Raw genomic sequence first — 27525 nt, 5'->3', positions numbered from 1 at the left:
CAGCCATGGTCATCTATGCTGGTTTTTCTAGCAGGACAGCTAACTCTGCTAACTGAAAATAGCAAAAACTGGCTAAGTCTACCAACTAAAAATAGATAACACTAACTCTACTAACACTAGCTGGTAGAGTTAGCTAGCTAACACAAGCTAACTCTACCAACTGAAAATGCTAGATAACTCTACTGACAGCTAACACTAACTAATGTTACTAACTAAAAAAGCTAACTCTGCTAACTGACACTAACTAACTCTGCTAACTGACAATGACGAACACTGACTGCCTCTACTGACTGCATAGCTGTTGTGAGTGATCAGCTAGACTTCTTTGTCTCTCCCTCTGGGGAGCAAAAGACACACAGCGCCACCTACACTGTTAAATAGGGGTCCCGCAAAGGGTTCCTTGAGTGATGCCTTTTGTTCCCTTAGGAACCAAGTTTGAAAACAAGGTTTAAAAGTGTGAAAAACCGTTTAAAGGTAAAGAACCTTCTTGTATTGTTAATATTGTAACTTCAATTCCAGTTTAAGGGTTCTTCCTAGACATTTTATAGTATTTGAAGGTCCTTTCAACTTTGAAGAGGTCCTTCATCCTCACAACTCTTTTACAAAAATAGATTACTACAGAACTGTCCACTAAAAGGCTGTTTAGGTCTATGTGAATATATAGATTTACGTATAAGTGGGCAGCACACTGGAGGTCTGTTAACCGTCCACCCTCTGTTTCCAGCAGTGTGGACAGAGGGCTTGTGCTGTGCTGAGTCTTTTCAGTGAAGCACCATTTCTGTAAATTTTTTAAGGTTTGAAGTACCTGCACATAATGTGAAGGTTCCATATCAATTACTGTTTTTTTCTGGAACTTCAAGCCGAGAACCATTTAGGAACCTTTATTTATAAGAGTGTAGCTGCTATAATAAGAGAATCATCAGAGACTTCAGTTCTACAGAAGCCAGAGATACGAGTGCGTGGGTGTTTCAGTGGGCGTGTGCACTTAAGTGTGCGAGTGTGTTTGTGCGAGTGTGTGCACAAGTGTGTGGGAGTGCCCTTGTGTTTCTCTGAGGCTGCTCTGCAGTACAGAATGATCCTCATTGTGCTGGAGAAGCAGGCAGCTTCTCTCTCTCTGGGTTTTAATTGAATTTCGAGCTCCAGCGGTGGAGTGACTCACAGCAGCGTGCTGCGGCTGCTGTGGTCAGAACCGAACCAGACTGACCCCTCTGCAGTCCAGCGGTGCTGATCCAGACCTAAGCACACCTGCTGTGTCTCTGCATGGATATTTAATGGTGTGATTAATAATGAAAGAGCAGATCAGGCCTGCAGGACGATGTGAGAGGAGCTCACCTGTTTATGGCTAAACACCTTAAACTGTAGCCCAATTACTCAGTTATTGATCCGAAAGCTGTGTTAGTTCTGTAGTTATGAGAGCAGAAGTTCTAGTGTGGTCCCACATACAGACCCTTCAGATCCAGTTTCAAATACCCAGTTTAAGCTGAAGAGAATAAATGTGACATATCACTGCCATTGCAGTTTAGTCCGAACGTAGGCTTAATCAGTGTCCACAAAACAAACCAACTCAGAGTTTAAAGGTTGAAATAAAATAAAATTTATTTACAGATTGAGAACAAAATTATTGTCCATGTTCACAGTTGCTTACTAAAGATTTTTTATTATTATGAATTTGACACATTGATAAATGTATATAGGACACAATTGTTAAGTGACATGATAATTTAAGTAATCTCTGAAACAGGTGATGATTGGAGGTTAATCTCTGAAACAGGTGATGATCAGAAGGTAATCTCTGAAATAGTTGATGGTCAGTGGGTAATCTCTGAAACAGGTAATGATCAGAAGGTAATTTATGAAGTAGGTGACAGTTGGAGCAGGGCCTCTGAAACAGGTGATGGTCAGAGGGTAATCTCTGAAATAAGTGAAGGTCGGATGATAATCTCTGAAATAGCTAATGGTCGGAGGATAGTCTCTGAAAGAGGTGATGATCAGAGGGTAATTCTGAAATTGGTGATGGTCAGAGGGTAATCTCTGAAACAGCTAATTATCTGATGGTAATCTCTGAAATAGGTGATGATCATCTCAGAAATAGGTGATGATCAGAGGGTAATCTCTGAAACAGGTAGGTAATTTATGAAGTAGGTGACAGTTGGAGCAGGGCCTCTGAAACAGGTGATGATCGGAGGGTAATCTCTGAAATAAGTGAAGGTCGGATGATAATCTCTGAAATAGGTAATGGTCGGAGGATAGTCTCTGAAAGAGGTGATGATTGGAGGGTAATCTCTGAAATTGGTGATGGTCAGAGGGTAATCTCTGAAATAGGTTATGGTCAGAGGATAGTCTCTGAAACAGGTGATGATTGGAGGGTAATCTCTGAAATAGGTTATGGTCAGAGGATAGTCTCTGAAACAGGTGATGATTGGAGGGTAATCTCTGAAATAGGTAATGGTCAGAGGATAGTCTCTGAAACAGGTGATGATTGGAGGGTATTATCATTTGGGTAATCTCTTAAACATGTGATGTTCAGAGGGTAATCTCTGAAACAGGTGATGATTAGAAGGTAATTTATGAAGTAGGTGACATTTGTAACAGGGCCTCTGAAACAGGTGATGGTCAGAGGTTAATCTCTGAAATAGGTGATGATCAGAGGGTAATCTCTGAAAAAAGTGATGGTTGGATGATTATCTCTGAAACAGGTGATGGTCAGAGGGTAATCTCTGAAATAGGTGATGATTGGAGGTTAATCTCTGAAATTGGTGATGGTCAGAGGGTAATCTCTGAAATAGGTGATGGTCGGAGGGTAATCTCTGAAATTGGTGATGATAAGAGGGTAATCTCTGAAATAGGTGACATCTACATCCACATTAATCTTCTCTGCATTCTTTTTTATCCTGTACTCAGGTTTAGGATGCACTGCAGACTGCCTTTAATATCTGTCTGACCAAAGTTATTATTAATGTATATACAATTTAATGTAATACAGTTTATTCCAGCAGGATTAAAAGGCTTCAAAATAATCTATAAAATCACAGGTATTATTATAAATTGAGGCATTTCAACTATTATCAGAATCAAAATACTGCCTGATGTTTTTGAGCGTGCACCAACATTCACTTTGACACAGACATCTCTGACATGGTCTAACTGACAGCTTGATTTCACATCTGTCTATTTCTCTGTCACAGTCGAAACTGAGAGGACAGATGAGCTCTGCAGATCTTTGCGGCTTCTGGACTTCCTCTCCAAACCCGTGATAGCTGTGTTTCAGCTCTAAGGCCTTACCGGTCTGTGAGCTTGATCACCAGTGACAGCTGCCGAGTGACGGTGTTTATCCACAGTTTGCCTGCAGTCATTAATTACGGTGGTTCTTTTGGATCTCATCTTTTGGATCTTTCTGTGGTGATGAAAAGAGCAAATTTTACTGCGCCATATGGACACGGAGCCCAGTGTATTCAAGCTTCACAGTCCACTCCCACTGTCTCTCGGCCTCACTCTTTATTTTCTCTCTCTCTCTGAGTTATTGTCTGTGGGTGGAGACATAAGTTTGTGTTGTGAGGTTTCAGTACATTTCCACTGTAGAACCGCAGAGACCTTACACATACTGTAAACAGCCACATAACAGAGGGCAGGGCACAAACTAACTCAGGGTACAATCTAATATGCACACTTTGTGTAATTAACCTGTTAATTGTTGCCTTGGGGCGCTGTTTCCACAGTCTTTGGGCTACAGTCATGATATTGGTCTCATTTGAAAGGAAACAATCTTCCGTTTTTTTCCCCAACATTCAGAATAACTGTATGAATAACTGCTACAGTGTAACAAAGTGAATGCTAGAATGGAGGGGTTTATTTCCACCTGATACATAAATCTCTAAAATCTCTCTTAATATTGTTTACTGTTTATATTTCATTTTTATTGTTAAGTCAGTTCTTTTTCACTGATTTTTGACAAAGTGCCATCAAAGGCCCAATCAGGACCTCTGGCACCCCCTCAGCACTGGCATGAGGACCACCAGATGGTGCATGGAGGCCCACTTGTGGCCCAGATATCTAACCTGATCTCTGACTCTTGCCATGTTATCAGGCTATGTTTTGGATTATGATGTCTGTGTGGAGAGCGTCGAGGCTCTGAAGGTGAGGATTCACAGATCTGCTAGCGTAGCTGCCGTGAATAATGGATTACAAAATGGTTTCAAGCTTTCAGATGATATATCATATCACTGTATCGCTGAATGATTTAATGCATGACAGTAATTTTTATTAAGCTGTAACTGAATGCTTTGACTGAAGTGTACAGTGATTTAGAAAAGTTTAAACAGGTTCTAGTAGAAAGTGCGTGCTGTGTTCTGATAGGAATGTCATCTGTGAACCTTGACAGCAGTCAGTCAGATGTTTTTTTTTTTTTGCAGATTCACCCACAAAAGTACCTTTTTTTCCATCATGTTTTGATTACTGAGTTCACACCTTTCACCACAGACACAACTTCAGCACACTGAAGACAACATAACTGAGTCAAGATCGTTGGGGAGGAGCAACACAGCAAACTCAAAACCTAAATTCAGCTAAAGCATCAACATTTTGCCTTTGATGACTTTTTGCTGAAGTAGACGTTACCCTTGATTTCATGACTGAGACATTGTAGCTTTTGAAGTAAAAGAGCATTGTAAACACCAAAATTGCAGATGCAGCATCTTTGTCAATGTTTGTATCTGTCCCTGGCTTTGAAAATGGGTGGAAAACAGTTTATTGTACTCATAATATCACATACACATGTCTGAACGGCGCAGCTGGAACTTTACATTCAGAATATATACACAACACACCAGCATATGGCTAAAGGAATAGATTAAAAGTGATTGGAGTGCTGAGAAAAAAGGTGGAGCTTGTGACTGGTTGATTTGACTGTATCTCTTTCAGGTATAAGTGGAAGAGTGTGATGATTTTGTCTGGCCAAAATACCATTACAGCACTCATAAAAAAAAACTGCAATGTTCTTTCTCTAATCTGGCCCAGGCTTTAAAATTATTTAGCAAAAACTAAAAATGTAACCTACACGCTCCAAACAACTAAATGCAGTCAGTGCAGAAATGCCCAGCAACGATACAGTACAGTACAGATATATTCACTACAGCACACATACAGTAATGTATCTGTACTGAATATTTGTGTCCGCATTATATCTGCGCTATACTTTATCTCTGTTGAGTTGTATGTGTACAATTGACTGCATGTGTACTGTATGGTACAGGTACTACAGTATAGCATGGATACAGTGCAGACACAAATATTTAGTACAGATATATTGACTGCAGCACAACCTGTAATCTGAGGCTAAACTGTTCAATATATTGACATGCATTGTAAACACTACTGTGTGTGTGTGTGTGTGTGTGTGTGTGTCTGTGTATGTGTGCATGTCTGTATGTGTGTGCCTGTGCATGTGTGCGTCTGTGTGTCTGTGTTTCTACAAAGCAGCTTTAGAGAAAATCTAGATCTGAGTCCCAGTAGAAACACTGCCTTAGAACAATTGAAGGAACCTTGAGGAGAATCAAAACCGTAAAGGAGAACCCATCCTCCTCTGGACCACACAAGATAGAAAAAACAGCTAATATGAATACAGACTAAAGATTTGACAGAGAATATACAAACATGAATATTGAAAAAGGGAACGAGCTTGTGATTGGACAGAAGTGTTCAGCCTGACCAATGGTAACTGATGACTATTGAGAATTGTATGTAAAATCACAGGTTACAAAAAATATCGATATACACTGTTATGCAAAAGAGGCCGCCCTTAATTTATTTAATTTACAGTCAATTTATTATTAAGGTATTCATATTTCAGAAAACATATAAACACTTATTTAACTGAAAATTACCCAGAATCCTCAGCAGCTAAATCTACTCTCAGCTGTGTAAGGATCAGTGAGTCTCTCTCTCCCTTTATTCCAGCTACTTTATTCCATTCTTTTCAGGAGACTCACTTTTAATCTGCAGACACACCTCCAAAGTTCAGTCTTAGAAGCTGGTTGATGATTTTCTGCTTCTCACAGTTACACTTTTAGACTCATGATTCTCTGAAACTTTAGTTCACGTCTCAGCGTTAGTGTTCCAGTGTAAATCTTGACAGCTACACTAACAAGCTTCCGCCATCGCTAAGCCCTGCCCACCCAAATTCCTCTGTTTTAGTGTCCTATTAATGTCTGGAGTTCAGTTGCTAACACAAGCTAAACAAGCTAGCTAGGAAAACGCTATCAGTCACGCTCTCTACCAAGCCATTTCACATCTCTGCTTATGGCAGAGTTCTTGTCTCCATGTTGGTGGTTGGGATAGTGTAGTGGTTAACACCTCTGCCCTGTAGACTGGGGTTCAATCCCCACCTGGGTAAGCATCCTACTCTATACCAATAAGAGTCCTTGGGCAAGACTCCTAACACCACCTTGGCCTACGTGTGTAAAATGATCAAATTGTAAGTCGCTCTGGATAAGAACATCAGCCAAATGTCATAAAAGTAAATATTGGTCTCTACTGTTTTGTGTTTTGAAAACTTGCGTCTTTGAGTTCTTAAAAAACGCGATATAAGTATTATTATTATTATTATTATTATTATTATTATTAGCTAATGGAGCAGTTTTTCTCTGTAGAGCCAGACAGACAATGTGTGATGTTAGAGATCTTGTTCTTTGGTGAGTCTCACTGTACATTTGAAAAGACATAGTGTTCAGATAAAGCCACAATTTGTAAACTCACACTGTACAAAATGCTCCGTCTGACTGACCTGCTACATGACACGTAGCCTGTAAAGATGCTCTGTCTACAGGCCGTTATTAATTACAGCTGATTCACTCAGAGTAACACTGGCTGAATCTCAAACGGCTCCCTGCTCCCAAAGTGCACCAAAAAGGTGCATCACATGACTAATAAACACCCATGTGGGACTCAACCGTGTGTTCACAGCTCCACACAGGACAAGCCATGCACTGTTTTGGTGTAGAAGCCAGAACTTACATACTGCTCTACAATGGAATGAGGGGCTGTTTGAGATTCAGCCACTGACAAAATGCTACAGGAGCTCTGCTAACTTGTGCACTGAAACTACAAAATGGGGGGTTGGTGTTTGACATTTTTGCCTCCTTGCAGGAGCGGTGGCTGTGATTATGTATGGTTTTGGGTGCGACTTTGAGAAATTGGTTTGTGAGATCTACTCAGGCTATGAGACAAACAACCAGAATGTCAGAGGTCCATCAGATCGTCTGACTGCTCGATCGGAGCTCATTTGGACCATTAGTTGGACATCGTTTCTCCTCTCACACTGCATGACAAACAATGGTCGGTGAAGCCTGATCATGAAATTCATTTGTGAATTACATCTAGTTGCTTCACTGGAGTTTTTGGAGGACTTTTAAGCCGCACTAACTTATGCTGTATCCTTGCCATTCAGATAATGTTGGTGAGCATACCACGTCCCCCTACTGTGAGCCCCACCTTAGAAATGTCTCAATCAGTTTGTTCTCACATTTATAAGCCTGTGTCCCCCGACATTTAGCCCAGAATTTCTCATGGTTCTTGGCCGTCTGGCTCTGTGAGACTGTACAGGGTAGAGTAGCTCAGTACTGTGAGCAGCTCTGAGGATGTGACAGACTAGTGTGTGGGTAGATAAAGTGGATAAGGGGAGCTTTGGGTGTTGTATGAGATCCTAACAATCTCTCTCTCTCTCACTCTCTCTCTCTATCTCTCTCTCTCTCTCTCTCTCTCTCTCTCTCTCTCAGTGTGCTGTTTCGTGGTTCATAAGCGCTGCCATGAATTCGTCACCTTTTCCTGTCCCGGAGCAGATAAAGGTCCTGCGTCAGATGTGAGTAAAACAGGATTTACCCTGTTTCCTCTCGTTCGCCGTCTCTCTGTCTCCCTCTCTGTGTGTGCTTATGTGTGTTGTGATGATAAGCTCATGTAATCAGGCTCTATAGAGCAGTCTGAATCAGTCTGAGCACATCAACCCAACAAAACCTAACTTACACTTACATTCTGTGATTGGGTGGGCTGGAGCAGAGTTCTACCCTTGGGTTATGGTGGGTGGGGGTGGCTGTCACATGCACTGCCCAGTGTTGATGTGAAAACCCCAGTGTAGAGCTGATGGAGGAATCAGTAAACAGGGCAGATCTGATTGTTCAGCTCTGACAACCCAGAGATCAGAAACCAGAGAGTTAAAACAGACTGACTGATGAACATCAATCTGTAGTGGAGCGGTGGGATACACATGTTTCCATGGAAACACTGCACTCATTTCCACAGTTATGTTACCCCCATTTACATAGTTTCTATGGTCCTACTCCATCCATTTCCGTGGTTTGAACCAAAAATGAAAAGGAAGGTGCTGATTTGTGTATATATATATATATATATATATATAGACTGATAAATGAACAGAGCTGAATTTGGTGTTAATGAGTGTTGTATGTTTGTTTATGCATTGCTGTAGTATTACAGATTTTTGTACTTTTGATGATTGTCTACCTGCCAGACATCCACATTTGCCATAAATTTTCCAAATGCATAAAATATCTTTCAGGTTTTTAAATGTGTGTGGAAGTAGCTCCTGCTTCATAGTGCCTTCCAGGCTCCCCAGGGCCCCCAGGGCCTCTTGCTCTCTGCAGCGTGTAGAGGAGGAGAGCACGTGAATGGTTCGGGGACCTGTTTGGAATGTGTGGTGCTGGCGTTAATTCTGCAGTGCTGTGCTGGTGTCTGAGGTGCTCTCCAATCACTCTAGTGCACTTTGGCTCTGTTCTGAGAGGCTGTCATGGCTTTCATTTACTTAAGCATGTGCTCCGTTCCCTTTGGCCTGCTCCATCTACACCTTTACTCCCCCGGCGTCGCTCCGGCTCCTTTAACGCTGCCCTGCGGGTGCCCTCTTCTCCTTCTCCAGCACCCTCCACTCTCTCTCTCTCTGCTCTCTCTGGGCCTGCCCGCTTCCCATCAGTGCTGAGCCGCCGGAGCCAGCTGACAGATTTACTATGCGAGGAGGGAAGGATCCAGAACGGAGAGTGTAGGTGGGGGCGCTTTTTACACTTTAATTCCACATTAGCTCTCCCACTGCTTCTTTTTCTGAAGACGCAAGAGCTTCTCCATTCATCCTTTTTCTGCCACTGAAAGATGTGCTTTCATCCAGCTCCAGCTTCACGCCTCATTCTGGCTCAGGTCTGTTCTCCAGCGGCCCAGAAATACCCACAAATCCCTGCGGCCCCTCCTCAGCACGCCACGCGCACAAAGCAATAACGTCTGTTTAATGAATCTGCCGCCCTCTGACACTGTCGCTAGATTGTGAGTGTGTAAATCTGCTGGTTTCCTCTGAAGACACACCTTTGGTTGGTGGTGGGGGGGGGGTGTTGGGGTTGGGGAAGGGGGAGGGACACAGGTATAAATATAGTCAATGTCAAACGTCTTTAGAGGGGCTTCAATTATAGAAGTGGGCTAATTAGGCCTTCACCCAGGGACCCGTGCTTTCTTATTAAACCATTAAACCGTTAATAAACCTACTTCTGTCTGGACAGCAACGTCGCTTGTACTCGTATAATCTCCAAAGAAAAGCACTGACCAATAGAATGAGGCGCTCTGGAGCAGCTGCTCAAGATCCTAAGTTCTCCATGCCCAATGCCCAGCATGGGCTAGGTAGGTGTAAAGCTCAATCAAATCCTCACAGCAATGTTCAACATCTAGTGTAAAGCCTTCACAGAAGAGTCGAGGCTGTTACTGCAGCACAAACTTACTATGAATACCTTGATTTAATAAGAAACTGTGGATTCGACAGACTTCTGGACACAGCTGTTTTGTAGAGGTTTTTTCTGTATGTTTTTGTTTGTGTGGCTCAGATTTTCAGTTGTAAAGGAAGTGCCTGTAGAACGTGGTCATTTTCTGAGCTGAACAATAAATCTGTCTTTATGTAATCTGAGTGGGATTAGACTTTTGTCTGATCTATCACTTTAATCAGAGCTCTCTCTCTCTCTGTCACTCTCCTTCTCTCTCTCTGACACTCTGTCTCTGTCTCTCGCTCTCTCTCTTTCTGTCTCTCTCTCACACTCTTAATCTCTCTTTGTCTCTCTCTCTCTGTCTCTCTCTCTCTCTGTTACTCTGTCTCTCTTTCTCTGTCTCTCTTTCTCTCGTAAGTAAAGGAAGGATGGTCTGTTTGTGCTGTAGAGAAACTCACTGAGTTTTTCTCCCCCCCACCCCCAACAGTGACTCACCTGTTCCAGAGGAAGGGGGTGGTGAGGGGGGATCTGCTTCATCATTCACTCCTACACTCCATCACAAGGAAGAGCATCAGAGTGATAAAGCCAGCAGGTGAACAAATACCTGAACCCTGAGATGCTCTCACAGCGCAGGAGTAGTGCTCTGGGGTTTAGGGTTTAGCATTTAGGTTTGGGGTTTGGGATTTAGGGTTGAGGTTTAGAGTTAAGGTTGGTGTTTACGGTTTAGATTAAAGGTTGGTGTTTAAGGTTAGAGTTAAAGTTGGTGTTTAGGGTTCAGAGTTAAGGTTTGTGTTTAAGGTTTAGAGTTAAAGTTGGTGTTTAGGGTTGAGAGTTCAGGGTTGAGTTTAGGGTTTAGAGTTAGTGTTGAGTGTTTAGGGTTTAGAGTTAAGGTTGGTATTTAAGGGTTCAGAGTTCAGGGTTGAGTTTAGGGTTTAGAGTTCAGGGTTGAGTTTAGGGTTTAGAATTAAGGTTGGGTGTTTGGGGTTTATGGTTTATGGTTGGGGTTTAGGGTTAGGGTTTAGAGTTAGGGTTTAGAGTTCATGGTTGTGGTTTAGGGTTTAGGTTTAAAATGAGTTATATTAAATATTTAAAATCTGGAGCTTTGCATTTAAGATTGGAGATTTAGGTTTGAGATTTGAGATTTAGGGTTGGGGTTTAAGGCTTGAAACATTTAGGGTTTAGGATTGATTCCAGGGTTTGGGGTTGATATGTAGGACTTCAAATTAAGGTCTGAGATTTAAAATTTAGGGTTTAGGATTTAAAATGTAGGATTTGGGGTTTAAGGGTGTGGAGCTTAGGGTTTGATGTTTGAAGCTCCATAGTTTTTTTTTTTTACTTGTTAGACCTGATACATAACTGGTGTATCTTTACTGCTAATGTTGGGTTTCACATCAATCTCAGCTGCAGCTATTGACCCCTTAAATGTCCAGAGCCCAAAGTTTATAACACACTTCTATAATCTAAGAAAAAGCTCAGGCAGTTTGCATTGCAGTCCCTGTAGTTACTGAATAATGAGCCTCAGACTGTAATACGACTGGAATTTAAGGAGTTAAACGATGTGTTACTGAAATACAGGCATTCATATTTGACACCTCATAAACAGGATGTGACATCATCAGCATGAATAGCCATCAGTCATGTACAAAATACAAAAGACCGTCCTGATTCACTGCTGGACTCTTTGTACTCAAAACCTGAAAAATCATCTGTAACACAAAAGCATGACAGAAAGGTTCTGCAGTTCCGGTGACGTTCTGTCATTTTCACACAGCAGCAGCTTTACATTCATGAAGGGTTTCACTGAAATCAGACAAAATACACCTATAAACGTTCCACTTGCAACACAGATAAAACAGCAGAAGGTGATACAGAACATTGTTAAAAAGATGGTTCTTCAAGGGTTCTTTAATAAAGACAGTGATTCTATATTGAACCATGAGCACCCAAAGAACCATTGGCATGCTTAAATGTCAAGCTTGACATCATAGTAGCAGAACCCTTTTTGTTACTATTAAGAACCATTTTAAAAAGGCTAAACACATTCTCCATCAATCTGAGGAACCATTTAAGCATGCAGATGAGTTTTGAAGACCCATATTTTTATGAGTGTCCTCAATTAGGAATGTGTATGTTTACATTTACATTGATCAGACATAGGGCAGAGTCCTGAGTTCCTTCAGCTCAGCTGAGTTAGTGAATTTGAGGGGTAGATGTGTCCCTGTTGGGGGTGTTTAACCCTCTTGGTTCTCATCGGTTCTCCTGAGTGTCACTGTGGGTTAATTTCCAACAGCTGATCAGCCGTCAGTGGGCGGCAGCTAAAAATACCTCCTCTGAGAGCTGATTGGCTGCTGCTTTAATAAAGCCAGGCAGGAGATTATATAAACACGTTGGAGCCATCATTAACACCAGTGCTGATTGGCTGATTGCCTCGTGGGACTCTGAGCTCGGAGGTGTGGAGTGTGGAGGTTCCCTGTGAGAACGTGGTAGATTTATCAGTTTAGCGCTTATTATTATCATAATTTCTACAACTATAACTACAATTACTCTGATTATCATGAGCACTGCTGATGGTTTATTGCGCTTATGGTTATTATCATCATAACACTTTCCAATAAAGCTTCAGAAGAACTGATAGAGAGAGAGAGAGAGAGAGAGAGAGAGAGAGAGATGTAGGGACAGAGAGGGAGATAGAAAGACAAGGAAAGAGACAGAAAGAGAGAGAGAATAAGAGAGAAAGAGACTGACAGACGGAGAGAGAGAGGAAAGAAAGAGAGCTAGAGAGAAAGATCAGGGAGAGAAAGACATAGGGATAGACAGACAGTGGAAGAGAGAGGAAAAGGAAACAGGAAGAGAGAAGAAAGACAGAAAAAGAGGAAGGAGAAATAGAGGGGGACAGAAAGAAAAAACAGAGAAAGAGAAAAAGAGAGTAATGGAGGGAAAGAGACAGAGGGAGAGAGAAAGAGAAAGAAGAAAGAGAGGACAAGGAAAGAGAGAGAGATAGAGATGAAGAGAAAGTAAGAAATAGAGAGAGAGAGATGATAAGAGATAGGAAAGAAAAAGATACAGAGGCACAAAGAGAGAGAGAGGAAGAGAGAGCGAGACAAAAAGACAGGGAGGAAGAGAGGAAAGAAAGAGAGACAGACACAGAGAGAGAAAGAGAAGAGAGAGTGAGAGACATCCATCCATCCATTTTCTAAGCCGCTTCTCCGTCAGGGTCGCGGGGGGGTACTGGAGCCTATCCCGGCAGTCTTCGGGCGGAAGGCAGGATACACCCTGGACAGGTCGCCAGTCCAACGCAGGGCGAGTGAGAGACATTACAGACATAAAAAAGGAAGAGAGAGGAAAAGGAAACAGAAAAAAGAAGAGAGACACCGATAAAAGAGAGGAGGGAGAGATAGAAGGAAAGAGAAAGAGAGAAAGAATTAGAAAGGGAAATAATGAGAGAGGAAAGAAAAAGAGAGGGACAGACACAAAAAGAGAGAGTAATGGGGAGACAGAAACAGAAAGAGAGACAGAGAGAGAGAGTGCGTGTTATATATTTAGCTCTGACTGCTCGAACCCCCTCGTGTCACACACACATATATACCTGTGGTTGCCAGCCTGTTGCTGGGCGATGGGCTTCGGCCGTTGCCGTGGTAACACAATGAAGGCCCCAGGATTGATCAGTGATGCAGCGCTGCGGCGAGGTTTAGCGTCTCTGTTCATCTCTGAGCTCAGCGCAGTTTTATTCTGTGTGTGTGTGTGTGTCTTTTTGTGTGTGGTTGTGTAACAACTCTGAAGTGTGTTTAGCAGAGCTGCTGGTTGGTGAGTCAGTGCGGGGGTGGATGTGGAGAAAGGAGAGAAATCCTGAACAGGTTACAGTAAGGAACACGCCCTCTTCAGACCTCTGTCCTGTTCCGTTCCTTTCACTCGCTGACTTACCCTGCACCCTGCACCCTGCACCCTACACCCTACAGCCTGCCCCTGACAACTGTAAGTCCATTGTGAAATGGAGCAACAACAGTGCAGCCATGAAGCATTAGATCACACAAACACAAAAGAGTGGAGCCACTGAGTGCTGAAGAGCACAGTGTCTGTCCACTGTTGAATCACTAAAGAGCTCCAAACTGCCTCTGGAAGCAACATCAGCAAAAGTACTGCACGTTAGGAGCTTCACAAAATGGGTTTCCATGGCTGAGCAGCTGCAAACAAGCCAGAGATCAAAATACATAATGCCAAGTGTCAGATGGAGTGGAATAAAGCGCTGCCACAGGACTTTGGAGCAGTGAAACATATTCTGTGGAGTGAATCAGCTTCTCTAGCTTTCAGTCTGATTGACGAGTCTGGGTTTGGCAAATGCCAGGAGAAAATTACCTGCCTGACTGCACTTTGCCAGCTGTAAAGTTGGTGGAGGAGGAATGATGCTAAGGGATTGTTTTTCAGGGATTGGTCTAGAACCCTTCCAGTGAAGGGAAATCTTAATGCTTCAGCAGAACAAGACATTTTGGACAAATGTACAACTTTGTGGGAACAGTTTGGGGAAGAACCTTCCTGCATGGTTCTGTTCCAGCATGATTGAGCTCCAGTGACCAAAGCAGCTCCATAAAGTCATGACTGGGCGAGTTTGGTGTGGAAGAACTTGACTGACCCTCACAGAGTCCTGAGCTCAATCGCATCGACACCTTTGGGATGATCTAGAACGGAGATTGAGAGCCAGGCCCACTCGTCCAACATCAGTGTCTGACCACACAAATGCTCTTCTGGATACAAATTACCACAGACTCTCTCCAAAATCTTGTAGAAGCTTCCCAGAAGAGTGGAAGCTGTTAGAGCTGCATAGGGAGACCAACTCCATATTAATGCCTATGGATTTAGAATGGGACTCCATTAAAAGCTCTTGTAGGTGTGATGTGTAGGTGTCCCTATACTTCTGGTCATGTAGTGTATTTCAAAGACCTGTGATCTTTAACCAAAGCCAGACTTCTATATGTATCACATAAGGGAATTGCATTTCTGTATATTTCAGTCATAAGAAAGATGATTAGGTATGCGGTGTATCAGTTTATGTATAGTGTGCAGAACAGAAATGTCTGTCGAGGTGTGGGATGATTCCCTTGAGGGCACCATTGAGGGAGTGTCTCTCTTTCACAGAACAGGAACTCAGAGTATTAGAGTGCAACGCCTCGACACATCTGGGTTTTCTAGAGCTGCAACTATTGATGATTTCTATAAATAATCAACCTGTTTACTATTATGAATTTATGAAACAAAACATATTTTCCTTATGAAGATTTTAGAGCAGGGCTGCCCAAATTCATTTGATTTGACCTGCTAGAAAGCTGCCTTAACACACCCTTAACTCTCACCCACCATTTTCTTTAGTCAATAAGAGGACATTAAACAACATAATTAAAATGCACATCTACATTTTTCATATTCAGTTATTTGTTCACTCATTCATTCAGACCTTAATTTAAACAGTAAAGAAGACTGTTAATAGTGACAGAGTTATCAGGGTGTGCAGTGAAGTTTTCTTCATTACTGTGTACACACACACACACACACACACAGAGAAGGGTGCTGTACAGTAAAGTGTGCTTCCTGTGTGATCTCTGCAGTTTTCATGCTTTATGGTTTGTTTTCTTTCTCACCACATGATGAACTGACAGCTGACACAGGAAACAGCAGCTGCAACAGGGACATCCGATAATCCCCCATTAACTCCTCCTACACCTCCATAACTCCCCAGTTAACCAGAACTCCCCATATTACCCCATAATACCTTTAAAAATTAAACCCCAATAACTCCCTTCAGTAACCCCCCATCATAATCCCCCCCACTGTCCCCCACCATAACTACCCCTCAAATTAAACCCTCATAACTCCCCCAATTAAACAACTCAACCCTCCCTACATCCTGCTGGCTTTCCCCATTAACCCCAACACCCTCACCCCAATAATACCCCATAACCCCCATTTAACCCTATAACTGCCTTCTTATCCTATATAGTGCCCCATTACTGCCCAATAAACCTCTATAATGCCCCATAACCCCCTATTTAACCCCCTCATGCCCCATGACCCCTATTTAACACCAAAATGCCCCATAATCTCCATTTGTCCCTATAATGCAGCATAGCCCACATTTAAGCCCATAATGCCCCATGACCTCTGTTTGATCCCATAATGCTGCATAACCCCCATTTAACCCCAAAAAGCCCATTTAAACTCTATAATGTCTCGTACCTGCTTATTTAACCCATATAGCACCCCATTACTGCCCATTAAACCCCATCATGCCCCATATCCCCCATTTAACACCATAATGCTGCTTAATTAACCCATATTCCCCCACAGCCCCACTTAAGCCCTTAACATCTCATAACTAACTCCAAACCTCCATTTACCCTATAATGATCCCATAACCCCATTTAACCCCATAACTCACCATTTACACGCACATTTACCCATAATCCCATTTAACTCAACAGTTAACCCCTCCACCATAACTGCCCCATTAACCCCTTTACTTTCCCAGTTTAACATACTCAAACCCTTTTGATGCCCCTCAAATTTAACCCCCATAACTCCACTCAGTAACCCCCCTGCCATAATCCCCCCTTTTGACCCTCCGCCATAATTCCCCCAATTAAACTACTCAAACCACTCAATACCCTCAGATTTATCCGCATCACTTCCCCCATTATCCCCTTACCCTCACCCCAATAATACCCCATAACCCCATTTAACCCCATAATGTTCCCTGACCCCCATTTAACCCTTGTAATGTTCCATGACCCCATAGTATAGTTCACCATAATCTTACTGTAAGTGTGTTTATGTGAACAGGTCACTGATTGAGGGATTAAAGACTCCTAAAGCTGTTAAGTCTCGACTTCAGTGCTGTAAAAAGACAGAAGGTTGTGCTAACCATATAGCACAGGCGATGGATCAGACAAAACACTGCATGCTCATCTTTCCATACTTTCCCTGCAGGCTGCTGAAACCCTCCTACAGACTGACCTACAGTCTCAGATTCAGATTCAGATCAGACTGAACAGTCTATACCATAACTATTCCACACTGTTACACTCTGGTTCATTGTTGTGTTAAATAACAATAACATCTGATTATTGGCCCCAAACCACCTTAACCTGCGAAGACGTAATCACTATGACTATTCCATGATAGCACTGTGTTTATATGTACAGTGTATACAACATAAATTATCAAAGTAGTACTCAGAATGAGAGTGTTAGAATAACTCACCACATTCAGCTTGTTTTTTAGAAATGAAGTTTATCTGCTTTTCAAAATGAGCTCTTGATTTATCATTGTCCACTGTTTCACCGTGTTTTCTTTCTCACCACATGATGAACGGTCAGCTGACACAGGAAACAGCAGCTGCAACAGGGACATCCCATAATCCCCCATTAACCCCTCCCACACCTCCATAACTCCGCAATTAACCCCCCGCCAGGCCTCCCCCATTACCACCATTGTTTCCTCAATTCAAACTACTAAAAAAACCCTCATAATACCCCTCAAATCAAACCCCCATAACTCCCCACAGTAACCCCCACCATAATTCCCCTTATTGGCCCCCCACTGTAACTCCCCCATTAACCCCATAACTCGCCCAATTAAACTACTCAAACCTCCCAATATTCCTCAGATTTATCACCCTGGCTTTCCCCATTAACCCCCATACCCTCACCCCAATAATACCTCATAACCGCCATTTAACCCCATAATGCCCCATGGCCCCTGTTTAACCACATAATGCCCCATATTCCCCATTTAACCCCATCATGCTACTTAACCCCCATTTAACCCCATTATGGGGTCTTAGTTTCCTCCGCAGGGTGTCTGGACTCTCCCTTAGAGATAGGGTGAGAAGTTCAGTCATCCGGGAGGGACTCGGAGTAGAGCCGCTGCTTCTTCACGTCGAGAGGAGCCAGCTGAGGTGGTTCGGGCATCTGGTTAGGATGCCTCCTGGACGCCTCCCTCGGGAGGTGTCACAGGCGAGTCCACCTGGGAGGAGACCCCGGGGAAGACCCAAGACACGCTGGCGCGACTATATCGCCCAGCTGGCCTGGGAGCGCCTCGGAATCCCCCTTGGAGAGCTGGTGGAAGTGGCTGGGGAAAGGGAGGTCTGGGCTTCATTGCTTAGGATGCTGCCCCCGCGACCCGAACCCCGGAGAAGCGGAAGATAATGGATGGATGGATGGATGGATGGATGGATGGATGGGGTCTTAGTTTTAAAAGAATCCTCCGGCCATTTCCTGTACACCATTTTTAGCCTCTCTCAGTTTCTCTCTCAGAGTTTTATCCACCAGTTCAGCAGCGACTCTGTCCTGATCTCTAAAACAACAGCATAATGTGATCACTGTCGCTGTAGTGATGTAGCCTACTGTGCTGCTGGCTTTTGACTCATCCATGCATTCTCAGGTCCACACCTTCACCTCTTTCCCTGGGGACTTACTGCTTTGACTTACATGTTGGGGTTAGTTATACCACATTATTATTAGATTTTTATTTGCCCCTTCCCTTTTTCTTTTCTTCTGTTTTTGCATGTTTGTCACACTTGAATGTTTCAGATCATCAAACTACTTTTAATATTACACAAAGGTAATGCAACTAATCAAAAATGCTGTTTTTAAATGATGAAAATGATGTTCAGTCCAACATGGCCCAATTAGCTCCTAAATCAACCAGTTTACCAAATTCAATTGACTGTTGTGACCAATTTCACTGCCACAACCTGATATGATCACTGCCAGACCTGCTGAACCTAAAAACCACTTAAATACAACCTGTCTGGCAATGTGAAACAGCTAGAACATCTCAAAAACAACGCATAATGCCACATTCTAAACAGATTCAAATACAGAACAAAGTCACTGAAATCTACCAGAAAGGGTTACAAAGCCATTGCTGAGGCTCTGGGATGCCAGAGAAAAACAGTGAGCACCATTATCCACAAATGGAAGAAACTTGGAACAGTAACGAACCTTCCCAGGAGTGGCCGGCCTACCAAAATTTCACCAAGAGCACATTGATGACTAATCTAGGAGGTCACAAAAGAACCCAGATGAACATCTAAGGAACTGGACACTGGACAAAATGGCATCCATGGGAGAGTTGAAACTACTGCTGACCAAAAACAACAGAAAGGCTTGTCTTGCATTTCCATGCCAGACATGGATCCCCTTAAATCTTGCAAACAGCTAACACCACATTCCACCATCAGAACTTCATACCAACATTGAAATATGGTGGTGGTTGTGTGATGGTCTAGGGCTGCTTTACTCCTGCAGGACCTGGACGGCTTGTCATAACTGATGAAACCATGAATTCTATCAGAAAATCCTGATGGAGAATGTCTGCCCCTCAGTTTATGACCTAAAGCTCAAACGCAGTTGGGTTATGCAGCAGGACAATGATCTGAAACACATCTGAAACAAGCAAGTCCACCTCTGAATGACCCATTATTAGGTTTATGGGGCACTTACTTTTTCACAGGGGTAATATAGATTTTGAGCAAATCTTCAGTAAATGGAATGACCATTTAAGAGATGTGTTTTGCATTTATCTGTGTTGTCTTTATTTTATACTAAAATTAGTTGGATGATCTGAAACATTTAAATGTGGCAAATGAGCAAAAATAAATCAGTTGAGGGGCAAATACTTTTTTTTTGATGGTCTAATTTTGGATTCATCTACATAAATACGTATATTTAGATAAGCTCTTGCTCAACCCATTCACCTTTCCACTCCAATTCCCAACATATTGGTGGAACCAAGAATTTAAATCTCGCAGCACTGCAGTTGGAGCTTCCGGGTGTTTCTGTTGCTGTTGGTGTAAACAGTCTGCAGTGACAGCGATTGCTTCTGTTCCTTTACATAAGAAACAACATAAACAACAGACAACAGAACGCAGCTGAATCCCTACAGCAAACAGAAAGGCCTCAACATGGTGCCCAGAATTTCAATGCTTTTGTTGGATATTTTCTCATTAACAGTGTAAAGTGGACACCATCGTTGCTGATGTGCACACAGACCCCTCTTGTCCTTTTTCCCAAACTGCCGTGTCTCTCGGGCCGCAAGGAGACAACCAGCTCTCAGTAGAACACAGCAAAGACTGTTGGGTCTCCTCACCAGTGCTGATTAGTTCCCACAGACACTGTTAGCTGCTGCAAACTGTTTATCATTTGCACATCACACAAAATCAACAAACTCATGAACCTCACAGTCACCCAACATACAACAAATCCACATTTAGTCAACAGTAAAGGACTAAATTGGACACGGTTTACCGCAGAACAGCTCACTGGAAGAGCCTTCCCATTAACCCCCATTAATCACATAATGCCCTGTAACCCCCATCAGTGCTCAGTGGTCAGTAATATAATCTAGTTCTGTTTCAGATGAATATGTAAATGATTCTAATTATTATTCCACAAATAATTAGTAGGAAGCTGTAAAATTAAAGGCATATTACACATTTTCACAATGATAAACTCTCTCTGTCTTTTTCTGTCTCTCTCTCTCTCTTTCTCTCTGTCTCTCTGCTCTGTTTCGCTCTCTCTCTCTCTGTCTCTGTCTATCTCTTTGTCTCTCTCTGTGTGTGTGTGGCTCTCTATCTCTGTCTCTCTCTGTCTCTCTCTCTCTCTCTCTCTCTGTCTCTCTCTCACACTCTCTCTCTCTCTCTCACTCTCTCTCTTTCACTCTCTCAGTGTGTTATTATCTATATTGTTCTGTTCTCTATAGAAGTGCGGTCAGTGTAAGTGGACTGTACTGACCTCATCACATACTCTTCATATGTACAGCGTGTAAGTGTGTGTGTGTGTCTCTGAGTCAGTGCTGTTGAAGAGGTGAATTTTAAATGAGCTGGTAGTGAAAGGTGTGTGATGATCCTCTATAATGAATAAATGAATAATAGATGCAGTGTTAGGGTGGTGGGGTGTTGGACAGTTGCAACAGTGACCTTTACTCAGAGTTCACTCTCAGTATTGCCCCCTGCTGCCCTTATTTGCTAATAACATGCTGCACTTGCACTTACCTCTGTCAGAGCAAATAATACACACACACACACACACACACACATTTTCTAGGCCGCTTCTCCCTCAGGGTCGCGGGGGAGCAAATAATAATAATCCATAATTAACAAACTATAATCCATAAACCATAATCCATAACCCATGATCCATAAACCATACTACGTAAACCATAATTTACTTAGCATTTAATTGAAATTCTACATCTTTTTGTTATTTATTTTTAAAATTTTATCAGTATTTTATATGATTTTAAATTAATACTTTTGCTGTTTAGCTGTGGGTTGAGCTTTGGCTGATGAAAAGTCCAGGTTTTATTTGAGTCCCTATAAAACCACAGTGGGTTCCTCAGTGTACCAACTGCACCGTTTCAGCTGGAACAGCTAATCTGACTGTGAAGGCGTTTCAGTCTCGTAGCTGCTGTGATTTTAGATGATGGATTTACTGAAAAGTTCCTCTGCAGCTATGTTAGAACCTCAGAACCTCAGTGGTGTTTGAGCTGCTACTTTTGTCCTTTTATTCATGTGTTTTAAAGGCAGCATTACTGCTGTTTGGATTTCCGATGCTCTACTCACCTCTGAGTAAATTACACCAAGTGCTACTCTTTAAATCTGTACAGTGTAAAATGAAGCTATATCAGAGTTTGTCAGAGTGAGAGTCATCCTGATTACTGTTCTCCAGCTGTTTTATTCCTCATGATCCTCCCATCACCATCCTGTCAGCACAGCACTTTGCGTGTTCACACTTTTTTGTCTTTTGTCATTGTTATTCTTATTGTTATTGTTGTCTCTTTGGCTGTTATTGTTATTGTTCCTGTTAGCTCTGTCATGCTTTTCCATCAGAATGTATAATAACTTCCTATATTTGTCCTGAACATGACAGGAAAACATTTACGGCTCGTCTTTTTTCTTTATTCCTTTAAAACTGTGTGAGAGCTGTGTTTGAGATCAATGTAAAAGCGATCTCTGTCTCAGGAAGCAGGATTTTTAGTTTGGCAAACTTTAAGCTTAGTTCAGTCTAATCCTGGATATCTTCTGATATCTACTATACAGATATGAAGAATATAAGCAGTTATTCCTTCATTAAGCACTGACTCTGTTAAAGATGGCTGTGCGATGTGCTGGTTTAGTAGCAGCCAGACATCTAACACACAGCAGGCCAGTCACTGCATCAGCGTTACAGACAAATTAACAAAAACGTTGTTTAATGTTTGTTTGTTTTGTATTTTAGGTCATATTGTTCCTGTGTTCTGCTTTGCTCACTGTGTACTATTTTCTTTGGTGTTATACTTGTGAGATAGTGTTTCTTAATGACTGTGCTCTCTGTCTCCCCCTGCAGGACCCGCGCAGTAAGCACAAGTTTAAGGTGCACACCTACTCCAGCCCAACGTTCTGCGATCACTGCGGTTCACTGCTATATGGCCTTATCCACCAGGGCATGCGATGTGAACGTGAGTAACACTCATGCAGCTGCACTCATCTGGCTGTACTTATCCAGCAACACTCTTCCAGCTACATCCGTCCAGTTGTACACATCCAGCTATACTCATCCAGTAATGCTCATCTATCTACACTCATCCAGCTATACTCGTCCAGTAAGGCTCATCCAGCTACAATCGTCCATTTATACTCATCCAGTAATGTTCATCCAGCTACACTCGTCCATCTACACTTGTCCAGCTCTATTCATCCAGTAATGCTCATCCAGCTACACTCGTCCATCTACACTTGTCCAGCTATATTCTTCTAGTTATGCTCATCCAGCTACACTCGTCCATCTACACTCATCCAGCTATACTCATCCAGTAATGCTCATCCAGCTACACTCGTCCAGCTATATTCACCCAGTAACACTCATCCAGTTACACTTGTCCAGTAACAGTAATCAAGCTATACTTGTCCAGTAAGAGTCACCCAATAACACTCGTCCAGCTACATTTGTCTGGCAACATTCACCCAGCAAGATTCATCATTGACTTTCCGACTCATAAGAAGGGTCATATTCTGGACATAATCTGTTCTACGGGTGGGATTATTACTAATATAACTGGACATTGTGTTGGTGTGTCTGACCATATACTAATCAATGCCCCTTTCTCTCCACCTGTTCCTAAACCTCACTCAAAATCTGTACTTACTTATCGTAATGTTAAGGCTATTGATTGTCCTTCTCTGTTGGCCTCTCTGGAAACGTTTAATTTTGCCCATCTTAGTTCAATGCAATCCACTGATGATGCTGTATCATTCTATAACTGTACTCTACGTGCTTGTCTTGACACCTTGGCACCGATGAAAACTAGATCTGTGCCTTCTACTCATAGATCGCCTTGGTTTACTCCTGCTCTCCACAATATGAAAACAGCTGGAAGACGTCTTGAACGTCTTTTTAAGAAATCCGGGTTGCAGGTTCACTATCTCGCTTACACTGATCATCTGGCCTCATACAAAGTAGCACTAAACAATGCTTGTGCATCATACTACGCGGATGTTTTCAGTGCTGCTGGTCAGAATCCCAAGCTTCTGTTTTCAGTGGTAAATAAGCTTCTGCGACCCCCATCAACTCCAAATACTGCCTCAACCGATCTATGTAATGCCTTTCTGAAATTCTACGGTAACAAGGTGTCAACCATCTATAAAGACCTGTTGAATACCCCTGCTGACTGCCATGGGCCTATCGTTTTCTCTCCAACTCTGTCACTTTCTTTTTCAAATTTCTCTCTGACTGACTCAACGTCAATATTATAGCTAACTCTAAGACTTCATCCTCTCGACTGGACCCTGTTCCTACCCATCTTGTTCAACGCTGTGTCTCTATCTTTTCTGAACCAATATGCCACTTGGTTAATCTTTCACTCACTTCTGGATATGTTCCTGTGTCTTTAAAAACAGCAGCTGTCACACCTATGATTAAGAAACCTGACTCAGATATAACAATTTTGAGCAACTACAGGCCTATTTCAAATCTCCCATTCATCTCTAAAGTTCTAGAAAAGGTTGTGGCTTCCCAGCTGCTTGATTTTTTGAACACTAATGATTTATTTGAAAAATTTCAATCTGGTTTTCGTTTGCATCATAGACTGCTCTTCTCTGTGTCCTAAATGACCTTCTCCTTTCCGCGGATACAGGTTGCATCTCCATTCTTTTGCTTCTTGATCTCACTGCTGCTTTCGACACAGTAAATCACAATGTTCTTTTAACTAGGCTCACTGAGATTGGTCTCTCTGGAACTGTACTATCCTGGTTCCACTCGTATCTGACTAACAGGCTTCAGTTTATTTCAATTGGGAACCATACGTCTGACACAGTGCCCATTGAATATGGTGTCCCTCAGGGTTCCGTCCTTGGTCCCCTCCTTTTTATAATCTATATTCTCCCCCTCGGTTATATTTTTCGTAGTCACAATTTACATTTTCATTGCTATGCTGATGATACTCAGATCTATCTCAGCTTCAAACCAGCAGCACTGTTTCCCCCACCCCAGATAAATAGATGTCTTATTGACCTGAACTCCTGGCTTAGGGCAAATTTTCTTTCTTTAAATGCACACAAAACCGAGTTTATAGTTACTGGCTCCAAGTCCACTGTTAACGCTCTCAAAAATCTTGCTCTCACTGTAAATGATATTACAATCACTCCATCTGTCACTGTCCGAAACCTAGGTGTTCTTTTTGACCCTTCTTTGTCTTTTGAACCGCACATCAAGTCTCTGTCTAGGTCGGCATTTTTCCACCTTCGCAATATTTCACGTATCCGTCCTTTACTGTCCCCGGCTGCAGCTGAGTCTCTGGTCCATGCTTTTGTTACTTCTCGCCTGGACTATTGTAACTCATTTCTCTATGGGCTCCCCGCTAAGTCACTTAGGTTGTTACAAATAGTGCAAAATTCTGCAGCTCGGATTCTCACATACACTAAAAAATCTGAGCACATTACTCCTGTTCTTCAGAGACTTCATTGGCTGCCCATTACTTTACGTATTCACTATAAAATTCTACTTCTCACATTCAAGGCACTTCATGGCCTGGCTCCTGCATACTTACTCGACCTTCTAATACCCTACAAGCCCACTCGTAACCTCAGGTCTTTGGAAGCAGGCCTTCTAGTGGTCCCTAGGTTCAGGCTCAGCTCTATGGGTGGTCGTTCCTTCAGTGTTGCGGCCCCCTTGCTCTGGAACTCTCTGCCTCTCTCTCTTCGCTCTACCTCTTCTCTTTCTCACTTCAAATCTTTATTGAAATCTCATCTTTTTCTCCTTCATTTTTCTGCTGCATCTTCCTCGGGCCTTGTGTAATGTGATATGCATTTTGTAAAGCGACCTTGGGTTTTGTGTAAAGGCGATATATAAGTTCAACTTATTATTATTATTATTATTATTATTATTATCATCACTCATTCAGTAACACTCATCCAGCTACACTCGTCTAGCTACACTTGTCCAGCAGTACTCATCCACCTACACTCGTCCAGTGATACTCATTTGGCTACATTGGTCCAGCTACACTCATCCAAGAACAGTTCTCAAGCTACACTCATCCAACAAAACTCACGCAGAAAGATTCATCTACACTCATCCATTAACACTTGTCCAGCTACACTTATTCAGCAACACTCATCCAGCTATACTCATCCAGCTACACTCATTCTGCTGCACTCGTCCAACTACATTCATCCATCCACAATCACCCATCCTTTCTCTGCTGAACGCTGGATTTCAGCACATTCTGTAGACACTGTAATAACTTTAGTAAGTTTGTTTTATATTAACTCTGTTTATTTATTACCAGCTCAGGTTTGTCCAATATAAATTAATATAATACGTTTTCTCATTGTGTTGGGAGTTTTTTATGTTCATTAAATAAAACAGCTAATCATACATATTAAAAAGTATATGTCTTGAATTTTAGTAACAATTTGGATCACACATTTTCATTTCTGTTCATCACTAGTTAGATTTGAACTACATTTGAACTGAAATACATTAAGGGAGTGGGGCTTTGTGCTCAATAGAAACAGAACTGTAATTCCTCAAAAATGCTTTTTTCTGTGAGTCAACACAGGAATCTAAATAAGGTTTATTTACTCTCTAAAAGTAATATATTTACTAAATTTGAGGGCATCATGACATTCTGCTCTCGGGCATATCAAACGCTGGACATCCTCATAACACGAACCGTGGCTGTATGTTCTGAAGGTGTAGTTCTCTCAGTAAACACTGCTGCAACATCAACACCAGAATGAGAGACACTGAAACTCCATTTCTGTGGAAATGATCTGTTTGTCCTCAGGAAATGGAACAATCTCAAAGTGCTGCTGCTTTGGCATGATGACAGGATGTCTCACCAGCCGCTGGATGCAGGGGGTCTCTGTTAGTGACGCAGATTAAAGAGCAAGAAAATGCAATAAGAACATAGCAGCGCGTCATTTGCTCATGAATGCACTTAAGAGTAAAGTGCTTTACCAAATCTCTGGAAATAAAAGGTTTTAAAGTAAATTTAGTGATCTGACATAAACTGGAGTTACACCTTAAAATCATATCATGTTTTATTAGCTAACATTAGCTATCCTGCTAATCCTGCTTAGCAGTCACTTTTGTTTTTCTAGCTAACGATTCTCTCTACTTACAGCAAAACTGGTGCCTCATCAGCATTAGCAAGTTAGCCATCATTGTAATCAATGTCTGATAGTCTTTTGCCTAGCTTAGCTTACTACTGGCAGCTTAGGTAATGCTATTATTAGATTAGCTAATTTTATAGTTGTTTTTGCAATGTCTTTTTATGATTGACCTTTCATTAATACTGTCAGTAAAAACATATTGGTGTTGCTCTTAAAAATTAAATATTATAGTTTTTATCATAGTTAATCATTTTAGCTAGAATAACAGAAGCCTTTCCTGTTTTCTTCATCACTATTTTTCAAACCCGCTGCAGCAGCTTCTGTGTAGCTGTAGCTACACAGAATGTAGACGGACACACGAATCCACTAGTTTCACACGGTGAGAGGCAGGTGACGTGTATCTCAGTAGCTCTTCATCGGCTCATAACTCCGGATGTGATACTCGTATGATCTTGTGATGAGATGGAATGGAAAAGGCGAAAGATTCAGGAAGTGTTTGAACTGGATTTCTGAGCTGGATCATCACAAAGAGACACAGACAGATATAGAGACATCGATTGTAATATGACGCATGGGCGAGTTTGTGGACCCCAGAATGTACATTTACATTAAAAGTAAAGAACGTTTTTGCCATTTCTTGTAAATTTTGGTAGTACTTTTCTTTGGACAGCGATGATATAATAGTAGTTTTAGGGTTTTAGCTAGCAAGCTGTCTAGCATCTTAATCATGTTACTGATAACTTCGGTTAGTGTTAGCCTGGTTCAGTGGTCTCTTCCCAAGTCACTGATCAGCTGCATAAGACTTGAGAAAGGGGGGTGGGGCAGCTTCCTGAGTAATGGTTGAAAGTAATCTCAGCAGGAAGGCAGATCTACAGGACCAGCTTTGGAGACAACTGGCCCGGCTATTTTTACAGTTGGTTGGAGAGTGTCTTTGTTTAGTTGACCAGGCTAACTTAGATAGATAGATACTTTATTGATCCTGGAGGAAATTTAGCAGCCAGTAGCAGTCACAAAACACAGGACAGTAATAGTAATAAGACTAGTTGTTAGTGCTGGTAAGGTGTACCTGGACTCAGTGGTTCTTTAGTAAAGACATTGGTTCTATTAAGAACCATGGACACTGAAGGACCCATTTGCATG

General features: G+C 42.1%; 1 protein-coding gene across 2 annotated transcripts in view; it reads left to right on the top strand.

Annotated features, from left to right (window-relative positions):
• Positions 1 to 27525, top strand: part of prkcbb (protein kinase C, beta b) — a 187900-nt gene that overhangs the window by 52283 nt on the left and 108092 nt on the right. For both annotated transcript variants that reach the window (XM_037544850.1, XM_037544849.1), the window contains exons 3-4: positions 7770 to 7852; positions 22118 to 22229. In XM_037544850.1, coding sequence (XP_037400747.1) covers positions 7770 to 7852; positions 22118 to 22229 — 195 coding nt within the window. The remainder of the gene's footprint in view (positions 1 to 7769; positions 7853 to 22117; positions 22230 to 27525) is intronic.

This window comes from Pygocentrus nattereri, chromosome 14 (genome assembly GCF_015220715.1).
Source record: "Pygocentrus nattereri isolate fPygNat1 chromosome 14, fPygNat1.pri, whole genome shotgun sequence".
NCBI lineage: Eukaryota > Metazoa > Chordata > Actinopteri > Characiformes > Serrasalmidae > Pygocentrus > Pygocentrus nattereri.
The sequence above is the reverse complement of the archived record's forward strand: the minus strand, read 5'-3'. Positions and strand labels throughout refer to the sequence as shown.